Raw genomic sequence first — 21192 nt, 5'->3', positions numbered from 1 at the left:
CTTTGTTGAAAATTGTAAGTCTCATATTTTCAAAGTGCTGGTGAAAATACCTGAAAATTTTTAAAAGAGAATTCTGGGGATCAGATGGGTGAGTCACAGAACTGGCCAGTGTAACACAGTGGCATTTAGTTAAGGCAGATAAACACATTTTTCCCTCTGGCCTGCCCTTCCCAGAAAAGATTGGTATGCACCTTATTGCTGCATTGTCTAATTTCTCTACCATTCTAAGTTCAGCTATCTCTCAGCCTGCTACAGCTTCTGTACATTATAAAATGTAGCCAGATATGCCGTTATAAATAGGTTCCCATTAGGGTTTCCAATAAAACTTAACTGGCAACATCTTGTGGCTAGAATAAATGCTGATCCATTTCTTATTCTTTTACTTCTCTCTCTCTGCTCCAGAAATATATGATTCCCCGTCATGTCATTTCCTCCACGTATAGTGACCAACTAGTAACATCTACAAGAAAATAACCAAGCTCAGAGAGCACGTCATGCCAAACCTGAACTACAAATATTCCTCTTTATTGAGCCATTTCTATCTGAGGATCATTATTCTAGATGGCTTGTTCACAGACTTCAATCATGTGGGTCGGAGAGGTTAATGAAGTCCACATTCTCTGTTTTTCCATGACACAACCACACAAAGCCTGTGAGAGAAATTCATTCTTCAAAGAACGTAGCGTCTTGCATCCATTTAGCATTGATTTGGTGGAGCAACAAACTCTCAGCATGGAATTTCTTCACTTCCTAGATGAAAATTACGCATTATAGGACAGATGACATGACTTAGGGCCAAAATACACAAAGCATCACTGAGCAATTTTTCCCTCAATAAAAAACGGGAAAAAAGCCTCGCACAAAATCTTACCATTTTAACTTTCTTCTGTTTAGATTCCTTTATCTCGTCAGAAAATATTAACTAGCAGCAGCCTAAATTGCACTGGAACATCTAAAACATGAACTATGAACAGTGAGACTTGTGACACACTCTTGTTTGGAGATTTTCAACCTTTTCTCTTACAGTACATTTTCAGACAATTTAAAATGCTTCAGTGGCTAGTTTAAGATCTGGTCTAGCCAGCTCTTCAAATATTTACCTGAGTGATAAATGCTTCTTATATGATAAAGAACAAGGAACTTATCAGATAAAACTCATGTGGGGCAATGGCTCAGAACTGTTTTTCTAAGTGCATAACTCCTTTTCTTTGCATGTAAAGGATCCATGTTATAGAAATCTTATGATTTACGTAAGTATCTCTATCTACAATATCTCAAGGAATTCCAACATGCCAAATTCATAACTTAGGAATAAGTAGCTTTCAAAAAATGTGCTGGAGACATAATGTGCTGACACTTATGACAAAGTGGGTTATAAAAGGGAAATGTTTTCTGAGTCAGCCCCGTTCCTCTAAAAATGCAAAAAAAAGAAAGACCAATCTCAACTTTTCCCTGCTATATTGTTTCAAGGATTATGTATTCTTCAGCTGGTCACTACTGTTAATATTCAGCATTTTGTGTCATCATATAGCTTACTTAAGAAGATAATACCATCACTTATTTTTCAATACATTAAATTCAGTAAATTTAACTTAGGATGAAAAATGAACTATTGATTTTGGCTATGGTCACGAAACTGTTTTGTTTCTTAGAAGGAACTTGGATTGTTTTATTATCAGCTACTCCACGCTTTGGAACAGTAAAATATAAGTATTTTAAGGTTGGTAATGATAAACCTTATAAACAATATTCATATATACACATGTACACACACCATATGCGCGCATTCATAGATGTACATTTTTAAAGAAAGCAAGCAATACAGCTCTTTTCGTGAGTATATTTTTTTTCCTCTGGAATGGTTACTTTTCCAAATTTCAATTCAAACTTTTTTTTTTTATTTTAAACCATTCCATGTTATCTCTTTATTGCAAAAAGTCAACATGCATCTTAGAAATTCAAAATGTAATCAATAAAACAAACATTACATATATGAATTTAAATGTATAAACAGTTAGAAATCCAACAATATCTCCTAATATACTATTACACAAGTTCACAATCTTGTAAAAACTATAATACAAGTTAATGTACATTGAGAGGAATTTAATATTCCTTTTCACATGATTTCATTAAAAATGTTGAAGCATCTCCACTGTATGTGGGTGATTAAGGGTTATTGTTTTTTTGAAAAGTTTCAGATGCTGTGCATTTTTGTATGTAAGGATTAAAAAATACACCACAATTAAACCGACAGTTTATATAGTAGTAGTATTAATATCTGTAAAGCTTTAAGGGGATGATTCACTGAGCATTTACATTATGACATTCTTTTCAATGTCAATAGAGTGATACATTGCTAACTGGTTAGAAAGGGATATTTTATATATATAGTGAAGTTTTATTAGAATTCCTAGCTTTCAAGGTACTTTGCAGGTATATTTATACTATGCTTTCTGTTATGGCTTATGACTATTAAAGGGACAATTTCACAGCAGGTGGTACCAGAAGTTACCCAGTTAACACATTAGTTTTTTTTTTAACCAAGTTCTAATACACAACACAGGGAGATTCATAGCTACATCAAAATGAAGGTCACTTTGAACTAGTTTCCTATTTTCTTTTTAAGTGAGTTATCACTATGCTGCTCAGTACTTACATTCTCAGTAACACAATAGTATGCTTTCAATACATAAATTTAGGGGCACAACTCAAGTTTTGTGCTTGTAGGATGAGAAATTACATTTACGCTGTCACTAGAGGATTTATGTGTGTCAACTTACATTTAAAAAAACAGGAAAGAAAGCAAAGATGGGAAAAAGTTTATTTAATAAATCTCTCTGTTGGCCCCTATCTCTTCTCTATGAAAAAAGCTAACACTTTGAGTAAAGATATTCATTCTGTCCTGAACAGCATGCTAACAAAAGTTATTTAAAACCATATGAAAAGGAATCCCATCCAGTCTAACTGTTCCAAAAGCTAAGGAAATTTCTCTTACAGCTTCGTTCAGTCAACTGTAATCTTCCAGATACAAAAATACATACATAAGAATTCTTATGGAAATCTAGATGCTGGTAGTTTTTAGTACACAAAAAAAGCAAAAATATTTACAAAATTATACAGTTCTAAGAAAAAACCCTGTACAATATATATATATATATATGTGTATGTATATATATATATATATGTATGTATATGTATATATTTCTCTTTCCATATATATATATATATACACACACACACACATATACATATATACACATGTATCTCTATATATGTATACATAAATCCTTTGTTCCCTCTATTATTAACTAACTGTTCAGATTCAAGCGTTTTTCTTGCTGGGTCAATATATGTGATGGCCATATACTGAGCCACAAGCATTCTAGATATCACAGGCAATGGGAGAAAAGCAAGGCTTTGCCTGGTAAAGAGTGTGCAATATTCGTGCCTTATTGTTATAACTTAATTCACTGAGATTCAACATTAGTAGGAATGTAGCAATAATCTAGAACACAAAGGCCTTTACATAAAGGGCAAATAAGAGCTGGTAGCATACACTCTTACTCACTTATGGATGGAATTCAAACGGGATGTGCTTTTATAACAATGTACATAGTTCCCAAAGTGTGAGGAAGAAAAGAAAAAAGTTCCGGCAGCAAGACCAGAAACATGAAACCAACTTAGTAGTTCGGATACTTGGATTCAATTAAATACCACTATGCTAATCTGAACCCTAAACCCTGAAAAATATAATTAAATTTTCGAATTAATGAATGCTGAGGTGCCATGGGAATTGATACAGTAATGTTTGCCTTGCTTCATCAATCTTAACTTAAATGCAGTGACATCATATGGTCCTTGCATAACATGCTGTTCTTATCTATGGCTAGGATGGGGATAAACAATGGCCCTTCAAGAGTTTTTTAAACTATTGTCCTTAAATTCACAGTCAGTGCGTCCTATAGTAGGCTATCTGGGGAGCTGTATCAGACAGCCACATTTCCACATCACTGACCATGAGATAGTATACAAAAGCACTAAGAGATGTCCCACAGGAGGACATATTTGGACTTCATAGCAGCAAGAGACATGGGTTATAAAGATCTATTGCCCTTGCAGTAAAAAAAATGTAATATAATGTCTACCAAATTTACACCATGAACTATTTGGTGTTTTTTTTTTTTTTTTTAAAAAAAGGGGGAAGACTAGACACATTTTTATCAGCATGCAGACAAAAAAAATTGCTTAAACCAGTGTTTTACTTTTTTTCCTCAACTCAATATTAATTTTTAATGTGTTATAACTTGAACTCGCAATATTATTTTAAGTGCTGGTTTAGTATCTATTATTTTAAAACAAAATTGTTTTTATTTTGCAATTCTATGGGTTGCAGGAAATATATCACTTGGAACAGTGCATTGGCTTTTCCTTAAAAAATAAAATGCAGCCATTAATTACCCTGAAAAGAGTTTTAGAAATAGGTCATTATCAAAACAAATAATTTCACATTACCAATACTGTTAAAAAAATATTCCTACTGTGGTCATTTTTAATAGATTTTAAGGCTGACAGCTCCACCGAACTAAAATGTGAAATCAGAGCAGAAGTGCTTGGGTCAGTTGCATTCCTAATGGTAATTAAAAGAATGTTTAAAGATGGGAAAGAAACAAAACACTAGAAAAAGGAGTCACTATCACCAATGCTGGCAAGAACTACTATTATTCTAACAACCATATTCCAGATAGTGGAATATAGGAAAAACGGCTCCTTCACAAACGTATGTGCAATTCCTGATTGTTTTTCAATTGAGATTTACTTAAGCTGCCTGCCACCCAATGAAAGGAATTCTGAATTAGCAAATTCTAGACAATGTTGACGAATTTGACATTGTTCTCATCTCAGATTCCACATTGCTAATAAAAACTACGAAGTCATTGATATTTAATAAAACAAATTGCTATTTTAAAATCAGAATGAACAAAACTTGGGCTTGAAAGACTAATATATTTTACTTTTATAAGATCACAACCATTTTACAGCTTTATAGAAGCTCTGGGCCTTTGGCTGATCATAGCTACTTACTTGCTAAGTTTACATATCAAACACATTTGTTATTTTAATGTGTGTATATATATATGTATATATATATATATATAAAATGAAAAACAAAAACAGATTTTTGGCTCATGGATTTCCTTTAAATATTTTTAAAAAATCTGAGTTCGAACAATTCTAAAATTATATGCTTCCTCTTGAAGTTTCATCTTCTCCAAGAGCGAGATTCATCTTCATCTTCATCTTCATCATCATCATCTTCAGGTAGAAATAAATCCGATGTTTCTGTCTCCTAAAGAAAGATAAAATGTAATATGGTTATAAAAATTATAGTGATCTTACAGTCCAGTCCTAAGACTACATTTCTTTCTTGGGATGATCTCCAAAGAAATCTAGCCACATGCAAACAAATACTAACAAAAATTCTAGCTGTGAAATGGCAGAAACACTCAACGCTATGAAATCATGAATTATATTTATTTATCCAATTTAGAGCCGAGGTGGCGCAGCAGTTAGAGTGCAGTACTGCAGGCCACTTTAGCGGACTGTGTTCAGCAGGTCAGCGGTTCAAATCTCACCGGCTCAAGGTTGACTCAGCCTTCCATCCTTCCGGGGTAGGTAAAATGAGGACCCAGATTGTTTGGGGCAATGTAAAATATATATATATACATTGCTTACTGGTGTACACCGCTTAGAGAGTGCTTGCACTTAAAGCGGTATATAAGCCTCATAAATAAATAAATAAATAAATAAACTCATTGTGGAAAAAGTACAAGTAAAAATATTTTTAAAATTAATACTTGTCTAATGCTTGAGACCATCCTGTAATGGGCCATGAGAATCACCTTGGCAGAAAGGACAAAGGAGGAAGAACTGCAGCCTAGAGAATGGCCAGACAGAAGATATCTCAGCCCACAAAAAGAATGTGGGGTGAGAGAGCAAGTCAGAAGGGACCCTCCCTGGTTCTCTGAAAAGGGAAGGGAAGGGAGGAGAGAAGTGCTTTCAGACTTGCAAGATTCTGCTACAGTAACCTTACAAATAAAGGTAGTGTTTATACTCATGGCTTTGGTTTCCTCCTTGGTCTACCTCAGAGGACTGACACATCACTTCAAGTAGCCTTACTTATATAGTATTAGCAAATTATAGATCAGAAATATTTCATAATAAAACACAATCTACCAATTTTTAAAAACATATTTGCTATCCATCGATGCCTTTCAAAACATTGTCATTAAAATGTTTTGTATGCAAATGTTATTGTTAGTACATGTATATATCTCACTGCATTATTTTAAAATTCAGCACAATGTACAGCACAATAATGAAAATGCAGAAACATAAATAAATTAAAACCATAAAAGAGCGTTCGTTACAAAGGTTGATGGCAGAAAGAGATTAGAAATAAAAGAGAACTATAGCAAGCAATATTTGTAGGTGGCTGAAATATATAGCAGTAGGTGCCTCATGAATGTATCTACCGATTTGCTTTATATTCTGCTTTTTGGTCAGGGTGAAGTATATAATATTCCTCCTAATTTTTCCCACAGGCGTGCCACAAAGGTGGCTTGCCGGTCAGGACCCACAAAATGGCTTCCAATTCTTCAAGACCATCTCCAAGGATGTTTGAACTATCAGTAATGGCAATGGTCTCTCAGATACCCTCTCAAGGTGTTCTAGTTCAGTGGCCAACTGGCAACCAAGTCAATAGGGTTCTAATACATGTACAGTCTTTGCTCAGTATCCTTGCTGCTGATTCCTGATGATCATTCCAGCAAGTTCACATTGATGTTATTATACCATGGAGAACAAAACAATGGCTTGTGGCTAGACTAAAGTATGCTAAGTAACCCTAGTACTCTCCCTTCACATGTCAAAGAAACCAAAGAAGTTCAAGCAGGATCAACAGAGCTATATTCCCTTTGTCAGATTATAAAATAGTGAAAGTATTGCTTATTCTGGATTCTCAAACCAGGCCTGTACTCAAGACAGAAAAAGCACACAAAGAATTAATAATGTTGACAAGACCTTCTGAATCCATGGAGGTGTCTACAGCAGTGGTTCTCAACCTGTGGGTCGGGACCCCATTTGGGGTCGAACGACCATTTCACGGAGGTCGCCAAACAACGCAGTCTGCCATTTTTTCCCCCTTTTCCTTAGCTGTGCTACTCCCTTTTATTCTATTGGCTTTTGAAAGCCAATAGAATAGACTCTCTTGAATAGACTCTAATTCTATTGGCTTTCAAAAGCCAATAGGAATTGTCCAGGCTGTCTCTGCCCTGCTGAGCCCGCCAAAAGTCCCATTCTGCAAACGGTGCTGCACCAGTTGAGTAGTCCTCGACTTACGACCGGTTGAGTAGTCCTCGACTTACGACTGGTTGAGTAGTCCTCGACTTATGACCGGTTGGAAGGTCGCGGCATTAAAAAGGTTGAGAACCACTGGTCTACAGGAATGAATTTGCTTTCTTAAGGTTGGCAGTATCATTCCAAAATGGAAGTATCCATGGACAATATCTACGATTTGCTCTATCAACTCTTTACAGTTCACCTATATAAGCAAAGGGAGCTAAAAATCCAGAGAATATGTGGAAAACCCGACAGCTAGAAGCATTTTGTCCATAAATCCTAGACTCTGCTGTATGGACATTTGAGAATGTAACAAAATCCACAAAGCAGATATGATTATATGCATTAATTCATGTTTAATCAGCTCCACAGCAAATTTATACTATTTGCGTTCTTGCCACCTTCCAGTCTAATTCATTACTGAAAGGTCCCCAGAAATCCAAGAAGCTCAGATTCCACAGTATTGGAGAAACATTTGAGGGTGACTGTACAAAGATACATAGGTATTTCCCATTCCTAATGTCAATAAGGGTCTTGAAAGAAGTCTTGGCTTTGTTTTCTGAAAATTTTCCCAAATTTTTACAAACCCATCAAATTCCTTCGGTCTTGATGGGAGACAACCTTAAGTGATCAATAGGTGATAGAAAAGCAATGGTGATCTGGGAGAAACTTTTCCAGTCTTTGGCCATGAGAACTACAATTCCCCTTCCAAAGTAACCCCTTCATGACTTGGGGCAAAACTAAATCAGAGCTATGCTTCTATTACTGAATCTGATGACAAGTCAAGGTAGATTCATGACTGCCATACTGTATGCCTCCCTAAGGTAGCCTCAGCATGAATGCTGAAGTCCACCAGGATCAATCCCAGGATTGTTCTGGGATCAACAGCACACCTGAAAAAAGTTTCAGCAAATTTGGTCAGAGAAATGGTCGGGCAGCAGGATAGGCCCACTGACTTGCTGTTTGAGCATTAAATAAAGTCTTCATGTCTTGATCCTTCAGAGCCGAGGTGGCACAGCAGTTAAGAGTGCAGTACTGCAGGCCACTTTAGCTGACTGTGTTCAGCAGGTCAGCGGCTCAAATCTCACCGGCTCAAGGTTGACTCAGCCTTCCATCCTTCCGGGGTAGGTAAAATGAGGACCCAGATTGTTGGGGGCAATGTAAATATATATATACATTGCTTACTGGTGTACACTGCTTAGAGAGTGCTTGCACTTAAAGCGGTATATAAGTCTCATAAATAAACTCATAAATAATTTCTGATGAGCAGGATGGAATTCCTATTGACCAGAGCAGTTGTACCATCAGTTCAAGTTGGTGCTGTGTACTGCAAAACTAGATGGCCAATGCTAGTTTTTAAGAAATTTTAAAGGACAAGCTATTTACATATTATTCTAATACCTCTTCCTTGGGCTCTTCCTCCTCAGTTTCTGTAGACACAGATGGTAACTTAGGTTTATGCCATGATATCTGAAGTCGTCGGTCTTTAAACTTTAATCCTTGATTGGCAGCCTAAGGTGGAATATTTAAGAAAGAAGAACAAAATATTTTATATATAGGATAAATTAGTGGCTAAACAGCATGTCAGAAAGATCTCCATTAACTCTAGTGATCGATCAGAACTCTGCACTGCTTAATAATCACTTTTCATATCTGCAAATTTAAGTTCTTTTCTGATAATTTAAATATTAGTAACTGGCTGAATTATAATCTATTATCAATTTAAACACAGCAACAGGGTTTAAACATTTAATGCCTGAAAATAGTTCATTTGAAGCTAGTATGTATTTGCCGATACTTTTAATTACAGAATATGTTTGCTTTAAAAAACTGGATATGGAGTAGTAGAACATTCTTTAAAAATTGAAAGCACATTACATACGTTTTCAGCTTCAGAGCGGGATTTAAATGTCAAAACAACACTTAAAGGAGATTCTTCCTCTTGAAGACCTTCAATATCTCCAAATTGCTGAAACACAAAAGACTGAGATTTACTTTCTTTCATTGCTAAAAAAACTGATGACCAATGAATTATTAATTATTAAAGTATACATAGGCAACCTGGTGCCTTCTAAATGTTTTGGACCTTAATTCCTAATCACTGGTTCAACTTAACATGGTCAATGGGAGATGTAGACCAAGACATTTAGAAAACACTTGGCTTTGCTACAAGAATTCTAGAAAGGCCTCTGACCTTTCTCAATAACATTCATGTTCTGGGACAACAATCTTATTTCTTAGCATTTTAGGAACCACATTAGTCCCCAAATATATAGGAAAAGTATACAAATTGCTCATAAACGTATGCCAGATGACAGCATGAGAAGTCTGGGCTTTTCAAAAACATCATAATTTTGGTTACAAATCTGACCCCATGTGTATTTAATTTTAAAAGAATTTCTGTGATGTTCAATGAAGCACATTCTTCATCAGGTATACATAAGGTTTTAGTCAGCGTTTCTAAATTGTAGAATCTGTGAAACTCAAATTAGCAAATCAATACTTATTTATATAATTGACATATTTATTTTACATTTAGAAATGCCTTTTAACTATGTTCTTGCTTTAGATAAACTTCAAGTATAATTATATTAGCAGTGAAAGAGAAAGCGATGGTTCAGGCAGCCAGAAAATTTGCTATTTGTTTATAGCTCATGAAAATCATGAAAATCACTAAATTATCTGTAAAGAAAGGGCCAACTCAGTGGCAATTGGTTGGAATTAACCTTCAGCATCAAAGCAAATTGATGTTGATTGTAAGGCACATTCACTTGAGTGTAAAGCCAGTGAAAATTAGATTAATTCCATAACAAACAAACATTGACAAGATTGTCCAATTACAGTTCCATTAAAGGATATTAAAAATATACTGGACAGTATGTGATTTCAGCACTTAGGAATCTTTAAAAAAGAATGCTAAAGAAATATAGAGGATAATGCTTAGAACAGCTACCTTCTCTAAGAGTTATCCAAATGTTTGTAGCATGTGATGCAATTTCATTGCAGCCAGATGGCTGAACAGATTAAGTACTAAAACAATGACTGCAGCTGTAAAAATGAAGCCAGTTCACTTTTAGGACACTCATGCTTTTATATTACTCTAGAACACTGCACAGAAATTGAAGTATATTTAGTTTTAGTTACAAATTGCTAACTTACTGAGAAATGTTGCAACACTTCATCTTTCTCTTCTTCCACAAAGCCAACAATCGTTAGTGCTTTGGGGCGGTGGTCCACTACCATGTGATTCACAATACCCCTTCCTCTCCCTCCACGACCTCGTCCTCTTCCTCTAGTTTGAGCTGACATTGCTTTCCCCCGACCAACAGGTAAGATACCTAAACGAGCCGCCTGGGCAAAAGGAATATATGTCAATTCTTTGTGGATAGTGTGTATACCTAACACCAGAATCAAAATGGCAGTCTACTCTACAAACTTACCTCCACCTGTAATTGGCTAAGTTTTTTTCTCAGTTCAGTTGTATCTTCCCCAGAAGACAATCTTTTATGTAAGTCCAATTCTGCATCTAAGAGTTCTTTCTGTGCCTTTGAAAGGAGAGAAGTTGTAGCAGAGAATTCATTTATTTTCTTCTAAATCTTTACATGTTATCCCTTAGGTTTCAATTTCCCAATATTCTAGGGAAAACATAATGGTAAGTTATATCTTTGGGGGTTTGGGGAGAATCCAAAATGTGGGATAGCAAAAGCTAAATAAATAATTCTATGTTAAGAGATATAACCAAAAGAATGGTTATAATACTGATAGCTAGAGCAAACAATGCTGATTGAGACCACATAAAATGCCTTGGGCAATCAGTGGTCTTAGAAAAAAAATCTGAAGATTCCAGCTTTGACTGAACAATGAGAAGAAATATGAAAGATGTATAACAAAATTAAAACATTGAAAGAAGTAGCAAACTTTTATAAATGCCAAAATTCATGTAATAGTTTGTATGCAAAGGCTACTTCTTAGCCCACAGTCATTGAATCAACAGCAGATTTTAAAACATAAAGCTTTTAAAACAATTGTATAACTTACTTCAGTTTTAGACTTTAGCTTTGATGTAGAAACAACGGATGAGGTTTTTAATTCATCTTTCAACTGTGAAATTTTCCCTGTTAGCTCTTTCAGAGTCTTCATAATCTCTGCTCTTTCCTCTGGTTTCGTGGTTTTATTTTTTTCCAATTTTGATATTAGCATCTATAAAAGTCAAAATAAAAATACCATGCTATTCTGAAAGGGTTTCGCAACAATCCATTAAATATGTTTACAAGTTATGTACAGAACAAAAACTTGGAAGTTAATTAAGAACCAATATGAAGAAGATTGAGATAGAATTAGGCACTTGGGCAAACCATAATCCTTTAAGAATGATGTGGAAAGGAATAATAAAAAAAACCCCTAAGATGGACCTCAAACCAATCCATATTAAAAGAGAAAGAATTTATGGAATTAGTAACAAAAGAAATGGAACTTTTTAAAAAAGAAAATAAAAAAGAAGATACAACATTACAAAAGTAGTGGCCAAAATTGTGGAAACCTTTTGGGAAAAGTGTACAGTAGAAATGCCACCTTTGGTTAAGTTTCCACCAATTTTTCTTCTAATTTCTTTATAACTGTAGCCTTGTTCACTTAATAATACTATTTTACATTGCTTTCTGGTAACCAGTCAACTCTTTGCACCATTACTTTAATTTATTACGTTTTACAAGGTCACTAAATGAAAGAACACAAAAAAACCCCAACCAACTTGATAGTGATCACATAACACACTGACAAATGTTCTCCTCTCAGCTTCAATACATGACATCAATAACTGAATCTTACTGTGATCAGATTGGCTCATTGCCAAAACAAGATGACACATGATTGGTTCTCTAAACACTCATGCTCATTGGCTACAATCAGATGAAGGAAAGCTACCTGATATCAACCTAAGCAAGTTGTGCTTCCTTTTTCTGGTACTACTCCAAAAAAAGTAGTGTTATTAGCCATCAAACCTCAAAAATATACTTTTCCCAAAAGGTTTCCACAATTTTGGCCACTAATGTACGTGGCGAAAAAAAAACAAAGAAAAAAGGTAACAAATATACTGTTAAGGGAAGAATTTAGAAAACTAGAATTAGAATTACAAATAAATCCACAAAAGAAAATACTGAAAAGACAAATGGAAATAATAAAACATAAATTAAACAGAATCAGAAAAATTGGCACAGCAAATTAAAAGAGCAAAACAAAACTTTTTTGAAAATGCAAATAAAACAGGAAGTTGGCTAGCTTACAAACTTAAAAAACAGAAGGAGAAAAAATTAATAAACAACTTAGTAGATGAAAAAGGCTGTTTACAATTTAGAAATGAAGCAATAAAAAGATAATTAAAGAATATTATGAGAAACTGTATGATATAGAAGAAATTTCATGGGAGAAAATGATTCAATAAGGGATTAGGAATTCAATTTGTATTAGTGAATGATATACTCAGACAACACATTTGTTGAATAAGTATTATTGAATTGTATTAAAAAATCAATAAAAACTTTTTTTAAAAAAAAAACCTTGGAAGCTAAGCAATTTAATTGTACCTTTTGACATTCTATTTGTTTCTCCAACATTTCCTGCTGTTTCTTTCTCATATCTTGTTGCAATTTCATTGCCTCCTACCAAGAGAAATGGTTTATCTTAATTACTATATAGTAAAGAAATGTAAATCATGATTTTCGATGATCCAAAGCAATATCATTTGGATTATGCTATTTTCTTCTGCAGCATTACAATTCCATGGAAAACAGTAATTATTTTTCATCACTTCGAGTCTATGGGTTTGGCTTCAGATAATTCAAATCCAGACTGGGATTCATGACATGCGGAAAGCTGCTACTATTGCCCTTCATTATACATACCAATAAAGAATATCTATAAATGGCTTCAGGTTTATATTCAAATCACACTGTAGTAAGCTCAATGTGGCAAACAGTGGTTTAATTGTCCCTCACTTTCCTACAACTGCAATCCTTCTACACTGAATCAATGTGGTATCTTTTTTTTTTTTTTTTGACTCTGCTAAGATTGAAACCCAAGCTGCTTTCTTCTGAGAAGAAGGAACTGTAGTAGACGTGCAGTGTTTCTCAACCTTAACAATGCTGGCTGTGGAATTCTGGGAGTTGAAGTCCACATGCCTTAAAATTGTCAAGGTTGAGAAACACTGGTTTACAGTGTTTGGATAAGAAAAAATTCAAGATAATGAGCATGACTATAAAACCAGAGATTATATTCAGTCATAATTCTCCCAACCAAAGAGTAAACCTGAAAGAATGATCTGAATTTTTCAAGAAATAATTTTTCATGTGGTTGATGCAAATCCTATTTTATTCAGAGATTACAGCTATTAAATACATTGCAATGATATGTGTTTACCTGTTTCTTTTTAAGAACTTCTTGGACATCATGAGATTTATTTCCTGTACCAGACTTATTTCCTGTTTTCAAATTGGAGGAACTGTAAACCATCTTTGTATGTGTTGTTGAAGAAGGAAACAACTGAAAGCAGCAATTTATAACAACACATTAATGGTGCCATTAAACTTTGTGCAACTATTTATTTATGGTAATAATTTAAAAAGATCAAATCAAACATTCTCAGATGGTATTTTGCCAATTATGTAAGGGTGAAATTTAAATTATCTATTGGTGCTACTACAATACCAGTGCTGACAACTGCAAACTTACATTGCATATCCAAATTTGACCAGAAGTAATAGTAAAAAAAAAAAAAAACAAAAAAACAAAAAAACAAAACAAAACAAAAAAAAAAACCCTAAAGTTTTTAAGAAACAGAAGATAAACTTGTGGTTATAGTAAAACTATTCATTCTAATTTAGGTAAGCTATTCCTCCATTTAGAGATGGTATGAATTACCAGAACATCCTAAAATTTAATAATTGTGAACAAATATACTATACAAATCTTTTTCAACCCAGCATTTTCCTGCAAGTGCAGAGTCCATTTTTTCAAATTAACCAATGCCATTTCATGCGATCAAATGCAGCAAGTGGGTGCAACCAGATAACTTTCATGTCCGCATTATGTTCTGCCATCTTTGCTTTGGTTTTCCACAGACATTTCCCATCAATTTTAAAGTTGTGAACAGTGCACGTGACAATATGGGTGTTGCTTGTAGAATGTGGCACAAACACTGTAGGCAATTTCCCCTCATTTTCTATTATTGATGCGATGTCCATCTGCTGCTGGCTTATCATTGCTGCTGTGGTGAAAAAGGGAAATGCCTAATAACCAATGGAGCATGGACTCAGCACTATACAGCACTACTGGAGGACCATCAATTTATATACTTTCGATTTTAGGTGAATTGGCCTAAGACTATTGCAAAGCACTGCAGTGATCTTCGGCAGCCACGTTGCACTCACCCTCACATACTCTATCTCATTAATGCCACTGTCACTTTGCAAGTAGGATCCTAAGTAATGTAAGGCATTTTGTTACAAGGTCTTTGCTGCTGACATAGATAGTGGAGGCGCTCTAGATATTTGGTCATCCTCATACTGAGATGCAAACCAAATTGGTTAAGATGATCATTCCCTATTTGGACACAGTGCTGCAGTTCTCTTTCCTAGCAGTTGATGTGAGCAGGACATTGTCAATATACAGCAAGGCCCAGGGGCACTGTGCTGTAGGTTTTGCATGAATGTATCCACGATGAGAATGAACATCAATGGCAATAATGCTTAGCATTGGTGCACATCAACATTCACAGGAAAGCTGTCAGAAAGGCTGTCAGTGAATGATACTTGGCTGCTGTTGTTAACATAAAGCTGAGGCAGAACATGGTCAAAAGCTTTTCTAAGTCAAGGAAAGCTAGGTGTAGTGGTTTCTTCTTTTCTCTATGCTGAAGAATGCAAGCTGTACAAATAGTGTTGGTGGTGCTTCAAACCTTTGATAAAACTACACTGGTTGATACTGATTTCAATGATGTCATGGAGGGGCTGGTTGAGGATCTGCTCAAAAATTTTCATTGTGTATAAGAAGAAGTGGATTGATTGGTAGCTGGAGCAGTCTGCTGGCTCATCTTTATTCTTGAAGAGGGTAACTATGTGGCCCAGTCACCAGACATATGGCTAGAGCCCAAAATGGCATTGAAAAGGTTTGTCAGTCAGTCAATTGCTGTGGTGAAAAGTTCTAAATTCCAGACGTCCGATGATGACAGATAGTTTGGGCCAGGGGCTTTCAAATTCATGTTGCTGACAGCTTTGGCAATCTCTTAAGATGCAATGTGCAAAGCTAACATTAAACAAGCCATCAAAAGTCGGTGGGTGTGGAAATTCGATGCTAGAGATTTCATTCAAAGTGCTGCTATTAGTGTTCCCAGATTTTGAGTTTATCTTAATGTTTGTCTTCAAACCATGGGTCATGTTCAATGTTCATATTACATGCCCTGGCATGCACTTTTGCTAGTCAGTAGATGGGATTTTTTGCTTTCCTTTGTATCCCTGTTAATCCCAATAAGGATTGGCTATGGCTTCTATGACAGTTTTCTTTGCTATTCTTCTTGCAATGACAAGACTTTTGCCAGTTTTCATTGGTCTTCCGCACATACCAGTTCTGTAAATCACCTTCTTTTCCATACTTTCTGCTGCATCTGCTTGTTGGTTCGATGATAACTTAATCTCATAGTGCCAAGGTATATTCTTGAAAAAATGGTAATGGGCTTGTGGAGAGCAGTACATGTGACATCAGTTGAGTCTGTGGTGATTGGAGGAAATGTAATGTGATTAACAATGGCCACCTTGTAGTCTTGTAGCTTCCACCACTTGGTTTTCTCTGGATTTGTCCTGCTGCTGTCATGCTCTGAATGCTTGCTGATCTTCTTATTGGCAATAAGTCTCTTATGTTGCGGGGCGAGGCAATCTGATGAAATATCTTTTATGTCCATGATAGTGGGCAAGTCATATCGTTGCACAAGGACAAAATTTGGTTGTATTACTATTGCATTGTATAATTATACACTGTACATATATACGTATTCATTATTCATAAAACGTACATGCATTGTAAGTAATTATAGATGCTAACATGTCAATTCTTTTACTGTAAGTGTCCACTAAATGGAAAAATGCTTTGTTTTTAACTTGGGAAAAAACAGTCCAATTGAACAAATTCAAAATGCTTTGAGTATTCATTCCATTTCAGCAGATTAAGAATTCAAAAAAATTCAGATATTTGAATTATAGAGAACAAGAGGAATTTGAAACAAGTTCATGTTCTCTGTGTCCGACATTAACAAAAGTTGGAAGAGGGATCATCCATCATCCTTTTTTCAGTACAATAGCCACACTGTTTAGGAGGAATCGACAACCAATTGCATTTACTTCACCAAAGCTCAGTGATGACATCAAAATAAATAATAAAAAAATAATCTTAGACACTCTCTTTTATTACAAGCTTGAGAGAGGCTTCTTCATCTAGCCAAAAGACCATACAAGCACAACATGGCAATGTACTGTATTTTGCAAACCACCTTCAAAAGAAAGTTTTAATAGCCTTTTGGTATTAGCCAATGTTAAACTGCCAAAGCTCAATATATAAAATCAGTATACAAGTCAATTTTAACTAAAAACAAATACAAAAATGAAACCAAAGGATTTAGCACATTTGGACACTAGAAATAATACTGTTCAAGACAGCCCTTTGTTTCAAGCTTGGAACAAAACTCTTGAAACCAAGACGCAACATATAGTAAAAAAAAAAAAAACCTCTGAAAACAAAAAAACAATGTGATAACTAACATTAACACAGAAACTATGGAAAAGTAAGCAAAAAACAAAAATTTTGACATAGTTTGGAGAATATATAAATATATTCATAATTTTAATTTGTACAAAATCTTAAAACACCTATATTCTATTTTCCATTAAAACTGTACCAGTAGAGGCAATATATTAGGAAATAAATATTAAAAATAAAAATAAAATTTTCATTTAAAAGATTCCTTAAATCTCTTTCGTTATGTCAGTTTTTCAACCAATTGCTCATTCTTTTTAAAACATTACTGCTTATAATTAATATATTACATATCTGCATTTGTAGTATTTTGTTCTGAGATCAGAATGTCTTCCGTATCCATTTCTCTTACCTGAACATCCTCTGTAGTAGCATTGGACTGGCTAAGTAATACATGTTGAGAATCTGGCTGATTTCCACTGGTTGTTCCAAGTCGATGTTTAACTGGAACCTTGTTAAAGACATAGGCGCCTGCAGCTAATGGTTTAACCACCTGCATGAATGCACATTAAACAGAAAAATGTTAGCATGTATTCATCTTTTTGAACTTCCAAAGATCAGAATTTGGGAAGATCAAAGAACTGAAGTTGCGGTAGAACACTACACCTTTGGCATACTGCTGTGCACTGTTACAGGTGGGGGCTGTGTCAGAACCTGTTGCTGGACATGCAGTTGATGAAGAGGTGATGGTGTCAGTGCCGGCTGCTGCTGCTGCTGTTGCTGTGGTTGTGGCAGATGCTGCTGTTGCAAGGGCTGCTGCTCACTGCTTTCCCGGTGCCACAATACTCGTATAAACCGATTGTTCAACACTGCCTCTGTGCTAGAAATAGCTTTTCTGGCCTCATCGTTTGTTAAATACTGAATTAGAGCAGCTTCAGGATCATTCTTAAAGGCAACCTAAGGAACAAAAATTCAAAATGTTTGTCTGCAAAGTCTAATCACACGGTAACAAAACGTCTAAGGTATAATTACTAGTTGCAATTTACTTCAGAGCTATCATTTCTGGTAAGATACTTTTACAAAATTCTTTGCAACAGTATTTAAGCACTGGCTGCCCACATTTTCATCCACACGGAAGGACAGGGATTCTCTATTGATGCCATTTATATATAATGCCATAAGGTGGCATATTAAGAATGTGCTACTCTGAATTTTTGCAGCACTTAAGTAATATTAAGTGAAGAATGTGCAGTTTTTTTTATCTCAGAACATCATGTTGGCAATTAACAATAATAAAGTTAACACCCTTAGCATAACTGCTCTAGTGTTTTTTTCCTAAACACTAACAAAGTAATTTTTCATATCTAAGCTGGAAATTAATTTAATTATCCCACCATAGGACATGTTACAGAAAAAAGTACTGATCCATTCTTAACATAAGATTGCCCATTTCATTGCATAATATAGGAGTAGTATAACAGACCATTATGATCAAAGTCTTTTCCCCGGTGTTTGAGAAATGGAAAGCATATCATTTCCTAAGGCACTTTGTTTCCTTATCCTACAGTCTGTTACTGCTGCAAAATTTCTCCATATACTTTCCTCACTCTAATTTCCATGTAATTTTAAACCAACCAGTTCTTACTGTATACAAATGTACATAAGGAAATGTTTAATTTTACCTGAATGTTGACAATTGTCCCAAATTTGCTGAAATGTTCATTCAACTGAGTAATATTGTTCAATTCTGGTGGTATTTTACGAACTTCCAATTTAGTATTAGTATACTGGCTCTTCTTCAGGAACCCTGGCTTATTTTGGTTATTAGTTTGTCTGAAGAAAAAGAAAGAAAATAAGGCTTCACGTGTTCTTTTAAAAAATAATTTATGCAAAAGAGCAATATTTTATTTTTAAAGCCTCTTAATATAAGAATTAAAATAATGCCAAAAGCATTCACGGAGCAATTCTAATATGCTGGTGAGAAAACTGCAGGCAGAGGATTTGCCATGTTCAGAGTCTACATCTAGCACAGTGGTTCTCAACCTATGGATCGGGACCCCATTTGGGGTCGAACAACCATTTCACGGGGGTCGCCAAACAAGGCTGTCCGCCATTTTTTCCCCTTTTCTTTGGCCACGCCCCTGGCACCTGGTGATGTATAAGTGGTTGGGGGTCACCACAACATGGGGAACTATATTATGGGGTCACGGCATTAGAAAGGTTGAGAACCACTGATCTAGCAGAATATGGCTGAACTATCCATACCTCTACTTGGCACACTCACTAAAAAAACCCTCTTATTTTAAAATGTTTTTATTTATTTGAATGATTTATAAAGCTGCTCATCACATAGCAGTTTGTTATGCTATATTTAAAACCATAAGAGCCAATGTAGTGTAATGGTGAAGGTGCTGGCCCAGAAACCAAGAGACAGTGAGTTCTAGTCCTGTCGTAGGCATGAAAGACGGCTGGCGAGACTTGGCCCCAAGACCCCTCAGAGGTGATGGTGGTGGTGGTTAAGGGGCCAATAGGAGAAAGAAGGAATATTACACATTCACCACCTTCTGTTATTTATAAAAGTAATAAAGATGGGATAAAAATGAAATAGACAGCAATATATAACCCAATGTACCCTGGTTTAAACATTAATTTAATTAAGCTAAAACGTTCATAACAATTCCTGATTTTCAGGTCCCATAGTTCTTTAATGTAATATGTCTGATTTTGATTTAATTATGCAATTAATTAGCAACACAGGTCCTTACTTTCCAATCCACGGTTTCTTTGGAGATGGCCCTTCCATAGTGTTTGAAATTCTCTTCCTGTTGTCTGGCTCAAGCACCACCCTGGATACGTTACTGCTGTTACTTGCAATTCCAATTGGAGGCTCGGTCTGTATGATAATATTAGCAGCTAGAAGAAAAGATCAATACACCTGAAGCACATACATTTCTTCTGTAGGAATTAACACAAATAGCGCAAATATAGTATTGAAACTGTTCAGACCTTCCACAACATTTTGTTTTTTAAAAAATGGGCAAAATTGGAAATCTTTCTGCTGTAGATACCATTCTCCCTCTCTGAAATTTAATTCAAGTGAAAATTCAACAATGGAAAATTGCCTAACAATTCCAAGAGACACTGCATATAAGCAACAATAGTAAAATTTGTACAGAATGCCTCTGAAAATAAATATTGCTTGTTCATTTAATTTACTAAAGCAAAGTTTGACAAATTGGTCAATTTCTTTTTTTTTTCTTTTTGAGTTTATTTTCCTAATCTTACCAGCAATCTGTTTCCTGTTCAGCTTATGCATTTGGCAATAAGTCTACATAAACATTTATGACCACAAGAGATGTTGTTTTTCTTTCATTTTATCGTTTTCTACTTTTAGAGATGCGAGCTGCTCAGAATCTGGGAGTCAGGTGGCTTCTAAATATCTAATCTATCAGTCAGTCAGTCAGTCAATCCCTGTTCTTCCTTCATTTGTCTTTGGGTGCTTTTACTTCACATCCTTGTTTTTGTTTTGAATTACTCCACCAAACTCTAGAAAGTGGATTTCAGCCAATGAACACATTCTAATTTGCATGTTTAGGAGCTACAAATTGAATAAATTCATATAAATATATGAATTGAATAAATATATCTTGTAGAATGTACAAACAGCATTAAAAACAAGGTTAAAGAGAAAAAACACTCTGTACTGCACAACACTTATTCAGTCCATTCATTGGTACCAACATATTTCTGAAATAACTACAAGTTTATAATGTTTTCTTAGAATGTTTGGCATAATCCAGGAAACAAGAATCACAAACTTCAATAAAATGTTTTAATTCAAGAATTAGGGATAAAATAAAATAAAATAAACCTGTGATAGAACCTCTAGTCCTCATTTGTTGAGTTCATTAACACAGACTGAATATTTTAATCTCGCCTTTCAGACATTTCACTGTCTGCACTGAGGTACCATTTATAAGCTAAATTACTAATGAAATCCTTTCCTAAGTGTTAGTTGCTTGTGAGTAATTGTCCTCCTCTTACTTTCTCAGCCTC

The 21192-nt window shown here is 35.0% G+C and overlaps 1 protein-coding gene across 4 annotated transcripts in view; it reads right to left on the bottom strand.

Annotated features, from left to right (window-relative positions):
- Positions 1 to 2147: 2147 nt before the first annotated feature.
- Positions 2148 to 21192, bottom strand: part of RBM27 (RNA binding motif protein 27) — a 38289-nt gene continuing 19244 nt past the window's right edge. For all 4 annotated transcript variants that reach the window (XM_039351645.1, XM_039351662.1, XM_039351636.1 and 1 more), the window contains 12 exons: positions 19902 to 20049; positions 18819 to 18969; positions 17803 to 18093; positions 17549 to 17689; positions 13816 to 13938; positions 12984 to 13058; positions 11440 to 11601; positions 10842 to 10946; positions 10561 to 10752; positions 9284 to 9370; positions 8803 to 8913; positions 2148 to 5350 (listed from right to left, as the gene is read on the bottom strand). In XM_039351645.1, the coding sequence (XP_039207579.1) occupies positions 5264 to 5350; positions 8803 to 8913; positions 9284 to 9370; positions 10561 to 10752; positions 10842 to 10946; positions 11440 to 11601; positions 12984 to 13058; positions 13816 to 13938; positions 17549 to 17689; positions 17803 to 18093; positions 18819 to 18969; positions 19902 to 20049 (1673 nt within the window). In that variant the 3' untranslated portion in view covers positions 2148 to 5263. The remainder of the gene's footprint in view (positions 5351 to 8802; positions 8914 to 9283; positions 9371 to 10560; positions 10753 to 10841; positions 10947 to 11439; positions 11602 to 12983; positions 13059 to 13815; positions 13939 to 17548; positions 17690 to 17802; positions 18094 to 18818; positions 18970 to 19901; positions 20050 to 21192) is intronic.

This window comes from Crotalus tigris, unplaced genomic scaffold (genome assembly GCF_016545835.1).
Source record: "Crotalus tigris isolate CLP2741 ecotype Arizona unplaced genomic scaffold, ASM1654583v1 scf7180000017568.12009008, whole genome shotgun sequence".
Taxonomy (NCBI): Eukaryota; Metazoa; Chordata; class Lepidosauria; order Squamata; family Viperidae; genus Crotalus; species Crotalus tigris.
The sequence above is the reverse complement of the archived record's forward strand: the minus strand, read 5'-3'. Positions and strand labels throughout refer to the sequence as shown.